Here is an 11865-nt window from a genome sequence, read left to right on the forward strand (position 1 = left end):
TTTTCTGTTAATTTTCGCTTTATGTTTCAATTTTATAAGGGCCCAAACATAAAAATTTTTTATAAAAAATGGTAAGGGCGGACTAAAGTGAAATTGGCATGAAAAGTATTATCAGCTTTTTTGATTGGTTTTACGTGCTTATTGAAATCAAGATTCGCTAAAACATTTTATCGACGAATTTAACAAACAGAAAATAAAAATAACGACAAAACCTTCGCCCGTACAATTCTGTATGATTGAAATTCTTTTTTTTGTAAATATGAAAATTTTACAGCGCTTGCTATTCCGGAGAGTCATATCAGTAGGTAAAAAGGCAAAAGAAATCTTAATAAAAAAGTAAAATATCACAGATGTTTATAAGCAAATGATTAAAATGCCTTTTTTATATTTATTTACAAAATAAAATATGTTAATTTAGCGCAATAAAATGTCAAAAAAGTTGTGTTTTGTTCTTTAAAATGCCATCAAGACTATGTATAATTTTTTAAAATTTCGTATATCGAACGAGTGGAACGTGTGTGCAATATGATGAAATTATTATAAATAAATATTAATAAAGCTTATTGTTGTCGAGTTGGTCACGAGACAAGTAAAAGTGGGCTTTCTAGAAGATAAAGGTTTATTTGATAATTGTTTATTGCTCATTATGCCCTTTATTGTTCAATTGTCTTAAATACTTTTCGTAAACGCCTCCATCCAAAATGTAGCATTTTGTGCGGCAAATAAAAGTAAAACAAAAGTTGTACGAAAATGCGTAAAACGCATATTTGTAACATAATTGTTTGAATTACTCAAAGTGTCAAATACATCATTTGCACCAGACAAAAACAGAATTTATTATGGGTGGTAATTCTGATGGTCTGCGTAATTTTACAGCATGACACTTATGTTTTCCAAATTTACTATTTGCTCATCATAAGTTTTCATCCCAAACTTTATATTACATAAAAACATACCAAATCATAAATTGTAAATTTCTAAAAACAATATAAATAAGGTTTATATAAAATATCAATTTAAATTCAAAATTTATTTTTTCCCCCAATGATATTTCTATTTCTTTATAAAATTTTTACAATGTCTGGCAGAGAAATATTTGATTCATGGACAAAAAATTTAGTACGTACCAATACGACAATTTATACAGATACCATGGAACTTGTACCAAATAGTCGTTATGTCCGCGAAGATTCTTTAGATTATTCATCTTGTAATGCTGACAAATACTTTTCTTACATTGAGCCTCTTGACATAAGTAGACTTAACTATAAAGATCTAAGAATAGCCTCTAAATTTATTTATCTTGAATTAAGACAGGACAAGCTTTACAGAAAAACACTTAAAGAAATGTTAAAAACTGAGCCTATGATAAATATTACTGATAATTTTGAGAATTTTCACATGTACGTATTAAGTTTTATTAAATCAGATATAGACGAAGAAATATGGGAACCGTACTTGCTTGTAAAATCAATGGCATATAGGAGTTATAAGTTAATTTATTTACTTTCGTATATCGAATTAGATGAACAGGCGAAAAATTTTGTGTCCAAATTGATAAAAAGAAGCCTTGAGATCAAGACTGAAAAAACATGTAAATGGCAATTATATCAGCTAATGAGAGTTTTTAGCTATTACCCATTATGTTTATCAATTGAAGGGGCTATTAATCGTGAACATGGTGGTTATGGTTGGCCTTGGGGAAGTTATTTCCATAAAAAACAATAAACTTGTCTTTTACTTGTATTGCTAAATTTGTAATTACTAAAGATGACATAATCATTACAAAGTTAAATTATTTATGCCCATTTATTTAAAAAATATATGTAAAAACATTGTTATAAAAAACAATTAGATTCTATATTAAGTCATTTCTCAGATTTTCAATTGTTGCAAAATACACTAATTTATATAAAACTTTTACTGTAAACATTTCTTTGCGCACCAAGTAACTCTAATTTTATAATGCTCATATTCGTAGACTAATGAATGTCTATTCTTTGCCTTTCTAATCGAATAATATGTAATTATAAGGCTCTGATCGATTTGAATTTTATTTTAAGCAAAGACGACATTAATGACTTACTTTATTTTTCTTTTGTTTTTGATGTTTTATATAGTACTTGCTTAAATTTTTCTATTTATCATTTTTTGCATTTTTTTATGTTATTGCACACTGAATTTTTGTTTTATAGAAAAGTCTATTTATTTTTCATACGTGATTGAGTTGAAAAGGCATTAGATTATATTAAAATAAGTATGTATTAAAATATATTAGTCTAACGACTTTCAAAATGAGTATTATTAGTTTGATGTTTATTAGATTATGAGTTACAATACATCCACATTTAATCCCGTTGGCAAAAATTTTTAACCTCAAAAATAATTTTTCAAAAAGCGTAATAAAAACATTATAATACTAGTAACTTCTTATATTAATGCTAAATAAACATATGAGTATATTTTAAAAAAAAATTTATTTCATAATCTTTTTAAAAGATGTGTATTTCTCCCTTCGAACTTTTTTATTTTGTAAGAGATGGTATGCTTGGAATTGTGTTTTAAAAACACTCTCTCAAAGTGTTTTTTAATGTAAAAAATACTAGATTTGCGCCATATCTTGTATCAATTCATCGAATATAATTTCAAAAAAATCCTATCAAAAATGCAACGGAAATTTATATCGTAAAACTTTTCTGGAACTAATATTGGACCTGATTTTTCGATTTTTTTACACTTTTCATGAAAATTTGACGAATTATTATTTTGCTAAAATAGTAGTAAACTGAATTGCACTTAAATATATGTTGTTGTGTTAAGATTTTTCAAAAATTTTATAAATACACTTTTCTCTTTTTTTTTGAATTTTTTGAGGACTCGCTTTTCAAATCGGGATCAATGCTGAACGATGGTTAAATGTAATTTATAGCTTAGTATTTTTATTTTACACTATATAGTATGTTTATCATATATTTTTTATTGTAGAATAAACGATTTGTCTTTTTAATTACGGAAAAAAACCAAATGAATAAAAGATTTAAGCTAAAAAAGAATATTCAAAATATAATTTTTACATTTAGTATTCTTTTCTTAAAGATTATATGCTGGTATCCGATTAAAGATCACAAAATGGGGATCATTCATATGTATTATTTTCCATTATCAATAGCTATAAGATTTTGTTTTTAGATTCCCCCATTTGATAGATAGATCTTTATTTAATACATGTCTTAAAATAAACGAGAAAATATAAGAGGATTTGGGATTATCAAGGCTGTAGATTTCATCAACAACTACGGATATTCTTAATCATTTTCGTTTCTATTTTTTTTTTTTTTGCAAAATTCAATGCAAACATATTAAAATTATAAATATATATTTCTCATCGCATTCTTTCTGACTTGACCATTATTTAATTATTATTTAAAAGCTTCTCTTTTCTCAATATAAAATAAATATTTTTTAAACGCGATCCATAATTTTTAATTATCAATTTGACACAAATCAAGTGCATCTACATTAGAAAAGTAGTTTTTAGTGCTAGGAAAATATTATCTCGGTGGCTTTGTAAGTTTTTTAACAAATAGCAAAAAGCGAAGTGTTTTGTTAATTTTTATATTGGGTTTACTATTTTTTGTAGCAAAATAGAAAAAATCCTGTCTATTTACACATAGATAAAAAAAATAAACCCCTTTCTAATATATAGCATTGAAAAAATTATGAGCGACTTTAACTAAGTCTTCGAATAGAATTTGTTATATTTAGCATTTTTGTCTGTAGGTTTTGTATGTCGTTTACATCATTTAATGCAAAAGTAAGCTTTTAGAAAAAAAATTTTAAAATACTTTCTATTGTTTTTTTTTATTTACAGTATATTTTTTGTTTTTTTATATATTGATATATATTATCAACTACCTGGATTTTATTATTGACTTTTAATTTTATTATAGACGTGGATTGTTTATCTCAAAATATCATATTATTTATAGGCATTAATGTAAAAATGTCATTTCGATTTTATACTAATTTTTCTTGAAAAATTACATACATTTTAGACATTTAAAACTTCAAATTTTTTCATGCATATCTTAAAAAAATGCGGCAATGTTATTAAATCGATATCAGTGTTTTTATACTAAAAACACAATTGATTGATTGAATAAAAATCATCGAATATACAATAGACCTTAACATGAAAAAATTGTTTTTACTCGATGGCATACGAAATTATCATAAAACGATAAATTTATTGAACATTTTGAGAGAGTTAGAAGATGTAATATACTTTAACAAATGCGATTCAAAATATTATTTACATTGTAGACATACATATTTCCAATGTTACTTTTTATATAGCGCTGACCCAGATCTTCTTTTTTTCGATCAGCAAGTTTAAAGAAATAAACAAAAATATTTTAACGACATTTTCTATATTGTAAGCTTGTCTTAATAATTACATAGAGACGATCAAACATGGGGTTATTTCGAAGCATATAATATTTTGCTCCTAAAAAATAGCACATACCAGTTGTAATTAGCATTAAAATGTTTTTTAAACTATACATTATCCCAGAGACAAGTTAAAAAGTTCTGCTAAAAGACTTAGCAATTACTTTAATACAATTTATGAAGCGAAATAATTTTGCAAATCTACATAAAAAAAGATTTTCGGTGCTAGTCGGGAAATATTCTAGATCTTATTGTAACAAAACAATGCTTTTTTAACAAGGCATAAACTCTTGCTTTACAAAACAATGAATTATTAGAAAATAAATTTTAAAAAGTATTGTCTTTATTAATTGTATAAAAAAACGTAAAAATATTGTTAATAAGATCATAGTATTTTTTTGAAAATTTGCCGTATTTAGGATCGTTATTTTTAGATTATGTTGGTTTAGACTACTTTTTTATTTTTAATAAAATATTTTATGTTTTTTCGTTTTAAGCTAATTATAAAATGACCTTGTACATTAAATAAACATAAAAAAGAATACTCGAATCAAATGATTACTCCTTGTTATGACCATATTAATCAGTTTTATGATGAAATAAAATTTTTTTTACTGTGACTATAAGACAGTTGTATGTTATAATATTGCAAGTAAAAACTTTAATAATAAAATTTTTGGGCATGATCGTTTTCTTTTCAATAAAATTTTTATATTTATTGTCAGGGAACAGATCTCCAGTGGTCTTAATATTTGCCTAAAAACAGAGAATACTAGTCTATAAGTATTCTCTTGAGTTTTCCAACAATGTTTTTAAAAGGAAAAAATTTAAATATTTTTCCTCAGAAAAAAATAAAAGAAATACATGCCCAAAAGGATATAGAGGATATTAAAAACATTGTTTAAAACATTCTTCTCGGTCTGGTGGGAAACTGATAGACCACAATTATTAAGCTCTGTAACTAAATATGATTTAAAAATAGAATTGTAATTTTTTATTCTAAAAAACATTTTCCAATTTAAATGGTGATTTTTTTATTGTTTTTAACCTTTTCAATGGAAATAATTGTATTGTTTCTTATGATTATATTTTACTTTTGATTGATTTCATGATTGTAATTGTACACTTATTCAATATTGTATAATATTACAAAAAAAGCATTCTAATACTCTCAAAGAAGATAAACAAGCAAAAATTTTTTTTATTTAAGCACGAATTTGTTTTTAAGGCTTATTTTTTTCAATTAAATATCTTAAAACCCATTTTTAAGATTCATTTAGTAAAAGTCAAATATAAACGATAATTTTACATAGTCTTATTTTAAAGATTACTGCGATAGAAAAGAAAGAAAATGTTTCTTTTTGTACTATGCATTCTCGTTTTTTTTGTGCTTATAGGTGTTTATAAAAAATTTAAATTATGAATATCATTTTTTCTAAAATATTCAAAGTTAAATAAGTGTTTGTGGCCATATACTGGTTTTGAATTTAGTTCTATAAATAGTCTTTACATACTCTTTTATGATCATCATTTATTTATCTTTCTATAAAATAAAACAATAACTATTTTTTTATTTGTGGTCGATTAAACTATTATAAAAACTGTAAATCATGTATTTAAATTTATGAGGGAAATTGCAAATATCAAGACATTTTGTTTTTTTTTCATGTTCTTGTTTGAAATTAAGTTTCTTCATTTAATAACAACGTGTCAATCATACAATTTACAAGACGGTACATCCAAGGTATGCGGAAACGCGAATTTTAAATATATATATATATATATATATATATATATATATTAGACACAACAAAAAAAAAGGATCTAAAAAATTAGTACAGATATCACAAAACAAATACATTGAAAATCCCCGTATTTATCTTAGATATAAGGATTTTCAACATGAAAATGCAAATTAGCATAAAAGACTTTAACGCTGTTTTGACCCAGATACGACATAGATGTAAAATAATATTCACAAAATAAATCCAAATAAACAAGTCAAAAAATAATAAGTAGAATCAAGTAATAATAATAATAATTTAAAATCTAAATGCTTTTTATAGACTATAGCACATTAGCTTGTTCCTGATATACTTTGAGTAGTTCATTTATAATTTAAAGCAAGAAAATCTTCACATGGTACCATAAATTAAAAATAATTAGTTAACAAATCTAAAATATTCTCTTAAAATTCAAATTTGATATGAAGTTGGATATAATTTCTAAGATTAAATTTGTGATCTCGAACTGTAAAATATAAACGGTGAAAAACAATTGCAAATCTGTGCGATGTTTATTATATTAGACTTTATTATATTTTAAAGCTTTTAAATTTGGTTTTTTATATTTTTATTTGCTAATAAATAGGTACAATTTTGATAAATAAAAATTTTAAAATAATCAATTAATTGAGTGTATAAAAAATTCTAGAAAGATAAAAATTAAAATCATTTATATGTTTTTTTACGAAACTCCCCTACTTTATATTCTCTTGATGAATCTGAATCATTGTATTTAGCGATTTCGCATAATCTTATTAAAAGTTCATCCATGTCATTTTTAAATATTTGCAGTATTTGCCATTGACAATTCCATTTCGTTATAAATCTCATTGACTTTTTAATTATAATAGAAAGTTGTCTACACGTCTTGTCATTTAATTCTATAAACGAAAGTGTATAAATAAGCTTGTAATTCATAAAAGCTAATGATTTTAAGAATAAATATGAATGTTCTTCGTCATTACTAATTTAATATTTCTGATAAAACATAAGACGTATTTATGAAAATTTTCAAAATTGTCAACTTTCTGTATCAAATTATCAATTACAAGCATCTTTTTTAATGTTTTTTTGTAATTTTTATCTTCTCTAAGTAGCAAATAAATCAATTTAGACGCGGCCTTTAGATCATCATAATTAATTTGAGCTAAGTCAAGTGACTCGACATTAGAAAAGTATTCAGTGGAATTACAAGATGAATAATTTAAGGGATCTTTGTAAATAACACCGCTTGGAACTATTTTTAACGACTCGGTATTTATTGTTTCTTTTGTTTGCAACGTCGAGTTTATCCATTTATGAAATAATTCTCTGCCCGATGTACAAAAAATCTTTGAAACGAGTAGAAATAACATAAGGGAGAAATAATTTTTATTAGAATAACAAAATTTATGAATGCCTTTATATGTATCTTATATTACAATTTGACAGATAAAAATTACCATTTTAAACAATGTATTCGACATAATTTATGTAAGGCAATGATTGATACTTTATTTTTAGTAAATAAATAGCTAAACCTGTTTAATAATCCTTTTATACATAGGTCATAATAAATTAAACACACTATACCGTTTTAGTCTCATCGGAAAAAAATGATATTCATAATTTATTTTGCTTTTGTTTTTCTATTTTAGCAAATAAATTTCATAATACTTTTGTCCAAGATTTTAAGGCGAGTATAAAGTCCGAAACGTATAAAAAAAATAAAAAAAAACTTTTTAACTAAAATCAAATGTTGAAACTAAAATTACGTCTTATTTATAGTAGTATTAACGAAAAGTTTTTTATATAAATACTAATAACATACTTTTTATCTAAATTTTATTTTCTTGGTAATGATGCAGATTTATCGTTTTTTTTTGTATATTTTTTATGTTATAAAACATCTAATTGTTTATAAACACGATTTTAAAAATAAATAATACTAGTTTAATTATAAATGGGACTTTAAAACTTTTTTTTAAGAAAACCAATAATCCTCAGTTAAAGGTATATTAAAATGTATCAAGTTTCCTTATATCAACATTTTAAACACAAGATGCTTTTATATTTTTCATTTGTAAATTTTGCATTATTATGAAAATAATTTAAATGTTTTAACATTTATTTTGCTTTCATTTAGTTTTTCATTAAAATAAGCAGAGGGAATAAATGGAATATTGTCTAATTATCTCATATATTAGACATAGAACCGAATAAAAAGTAAAATAACACACATATCTATCAAAAATTATAAATCAATATTTACATTTTTATTAGACCCGCACACTTTTATTCTATATTTATTGCTAAAGGAATTGTCATAGGATCTGAATTGGGTAACAAATTTTGCTATCAATAACTTTTGACAACAGTATAATTATCAAGGGTTTTGGTCATAAATCCTTAAATATCTATTTTTTTCCTATATACTTATGTAATTCAGACATTGACTTTTTAAATCATATAGATTGAGTTGACACTAAGCATGATCCCATTTAGTTTCCGTGCGTATACAATCTATTTTATATCTTCTATGTAAAAACTATTAATTTTTGAATAATAAATCTAAACGACAAGATCCTGTGTATATACATAATTAATCAATGTTAAATAAATACTTTTACCGTTCTCGCAAGTATTTAAATAACAATAATAGTTTAAAGATAAATTGACGGTATAATTTTTTTTATTTTAACGCTTATACTGCTTCATAGGTTTATTTTGGATTTCGATAGCACTTTTTTTTAGATGTCTTGATTTTCCCCTTTTAATAAATTGTTTTTTACCGTTAACTAAGTTGTAATTATTTTAAGACTAAAACATTCGCTTCATAATATAAAAAAGCTATACATGTGTTTTAAAATATTAAAAAACTTTTTTTGCTATAATCTTATTGTAAATTTATGTTTTTATGTTAATTATGCTCTTTACATATCGTTTAATCCTTAAATTTTTAACAAAGTGTTATATAAATTAATTTTTGAAAAGCTAGCGATTTTTCTTCACCAACTGTATCAACGAATTACAGATGATAAAGCTTGTACTATTCTGATAGATTATTTGTATATTCAGAATCTACTTGACATAAAACATAATTTTATCTGTGTTTTTCGTTTTGTATGTGGGATAACAAAAAATAATATTGGAGTTAAAATAATTATACTATCCGCTTTATTATTTAAGTTATGTTACGTGGATTTAAGTATAACAAACACTAATATTGGTAAAACGATCACTATCTTTTGCTTCTATTATATAAGCAGGAAAAATGACATGCTTTACAATGATCGACATTATACAATATATTAGAGAAATTTGTTTTTGACATTTAAAACTTCAGATTATTACCAAAACCTTTTTTTTATAAAAATACTTGACGTTAAACATTTCTGGTTATAGTTGGAAAAAATTAAATAAATAACCTAGCTTGATGACAATATATGTTAAATGAAAAAAAAATGTAAATTGTAATTAAATGTGTCAAAATAAATTTTTTTACGTTTATTAATTAAAATTACACACTTTAGCCTAAGATATTGTACACAACATGCAAAAAGAGAAGACTGTAATGGTTGTATTTTTAAGATTTTAATTAAGAATACTTTAATAGAGTCTCTTATAAATTTTTTTTATTTAAAAATTTTGAAAAAAAAACCCCAATGATGTTTATATTGTTTTATAGTTTTTGTAAAACAGGTAGAGAAGCCCTCGACTTAGCAATGAAAGAAACGATAAGAACCAATGAAACAATCAACAATCACATTGTCAAAAATTTTACTAATAGTTTTAATCAGAAACTAACACTGAATCGTTCTATTTGTAACACTTCTGACTACTTTTCTAATGTAGATGTACTGGATTTGAGGCAACTTGATTTTACGCAATTAAGAATCGTGTCTTGGATTCTCTATACTTTATTAGTAAAATCAAAAGCATTTAAATCAAAGATTCGAAGAATTGTTAAGTCAAGGGAAATGAGAAGAGAAATTTATTCTTTGAATAATTTTTATATGTATGTAAATAGTTTTATTAAAAACCTTGAACAAGACGACGATGAAGAATATCCGTACTTACTCTTGAAATCACTAGCATTTAAGTGTTATAAACTAATTTATTTGCTTTCGTATATTGAGTTAGATACTACATTTAGTAAGGAATTGATTGAAATAATGAAAACGAAAGTTAATATTAGAACTAAAAATCATTGTCCATGGAAAATAACAAAAATTTATAACAAAAAAACTTATGATTATTTAATCGGTAAATTGGAATCCGTTGTATATAAAGATTTAAAATGAAAAAAAAACCTTACTTGATTTAACTCTTAAATATAATCAGAATAAAGAGTTTATGTTATTATACATTATATTATGTATAATTTTTTTGTAAATAAAATGTACAATATGTCTGAGTTTACTTATTACATAAAAAATGTACATTAAATTTCTCTTTTATCATATCTAAAACAAAGGCTACCGCATAGAATAGCTTAGTTATTTAAAAAAAAATTTATCGTATACACTTTCATGGGATTATTAACATGCCTATTTGAGTATAAAGATGTTGTCTTTTTCGCTAAAAATTTGCAGAAACGTTCTTATAATTCTTTCTAAATATCTATGTAATGTTTTATTATCCTCTATGATCTAAATTATGCCTCATGAAAATAATATTTTGTTGAGTTATACGGTATAATTATTATTAGCGTACGTATTTAAGCAGGTATATTACAGAACTATATCTTCCTTCTATGGTCTTTATGGTTTGTTAGTATAAGTTTATAATTCCATGGAATTTTGGCTTTTTATTTGGGTACTATTATTTTTTTTTGACTTTATATAACTTACAAAATTTCAATAATTAGATATATCAATAACATTATAAGCTTTATCGTGTTTTCATATTTAATTTCGTCCAATTAATTCGAAAAAATTTCAATTATATTTTATTTTTCAACTATTGCTTGAATAATCTAGTTTTGCAATAATATTAATATATATTCTTGGTTTTTTTGCACTCTACTATTAAAGGTTAAGTTAAAAATGTATGCGTATGACAAATAGATAAATGTTGGTATTTTAAGTCTTGATATGAGGACAACAATTTTAAATGAACTTGGATTTACATCCAAAATGTAAATGATAACCTAATTATTCTAAAACAGTATAATTTGAAGAATTTATAATTTTTTTTAGATTGATGGTTAATTATATGATTAATATTTACTACTTTTTTTTATTCAATAACAACAAATAAAAAAAAAAAGATTTTTTTCATACACCAAATTAATTTTATTACTTATAATAATACGTAATGAGAGCCTTTCCAGTTTAATATAAATATATATGACTGAATATAAGAGGTAGAATCTTTTACAAGTCAGCTTATAGGACCTGTATACAATATTACAAAACGAGCTCTATTAATAATGGTTATAACAAAAATTTATTTGTACATTAAAGAGAGAGCATATAGTAGCAAAATAAACCTTCAATATGTTTATTTTCTGATACATCTAATATTTACAAAAAAATGTTAACATATATTTCATATACCAAATGAATTTATTTAGTATTTTCTTAAAAATTTTTAAGAAATTGATATTAATTCTTCTTACATCGAATTGGTCTTTATGATAGTTCAAAGT

At 23.7% G+C, this 11865-nt stretch overlaps 3 protein-coding genes across 3 annotated transcripts; 2 read left to right on the forward strand and 1 right to left on the reverse strand.

The window, feature by feature from the left end:
- Positions 1–1044: 1044 nt before the first annotated feature.
- VNE69_02259 (uncharacterized protein) lies at positions 1045–1728 on the forward strand (the record flags this gene model as incomplete). The annotated part of the gene is made up of 1 exon (XM_065472813.1): positions 1045–1728. The coding sequence occupies one exon, from the start codon at positions 1045–1047 to the stop codon at positions 1726–1728; it is 684 nt and encodes a 227-aa protein (XP_065328885.1).
- A 5171-nt stretch (positions 1729–6899) lies between these two features.
- On the reverse strand, positions 6900–7588 carry VNE69_02260 (putative SP-containing protein; the record flags this gene model as incomplete). The annotated part of the gene is made up of 2 exons (XM_065472814.1): positions 6900–7139; positions 7199–7588. The coding sequence occupies 2 exons, from the start codon at positions 7586–7588 to the stop codon at positions 6900–6902; spliced, it is 630 nt and encodes a 209-aa protein (XP_065328886.1).
- A 2289-nt stretch (positions 7589–9877) lies between these two features.
- Positions 9878–10516, forward strand: VNE69_02261 (uncharacterized protein; the record flags this gene model as incomplete). The annotated part of the gene is made up of 1 exon (XM_065472815.1): positions 9878–10516. One exon carries the CDS (start codon positions 9878–9880, stop codon positions 10514–10516), a length of 639 nt encoding a protein of 212 aa, XP_065328887.1.
- Between the last annotated feature and the right edge of the window lie 1349 nt (positions 10517–11865).

Source organism: Vairimorpha necatrix, chromosome 2, assembly GCF_036630325.1.
Source record: "Vairimorpha necatrix chromosome 2, complete sequence".
In the NCBI taxonomy this organism is placed as follows: domain Eukaryota; kingdom Fungi; phylum Microsporidia; family Nosematidae; genus Vairimorpha; species Vairimorpha necatrix.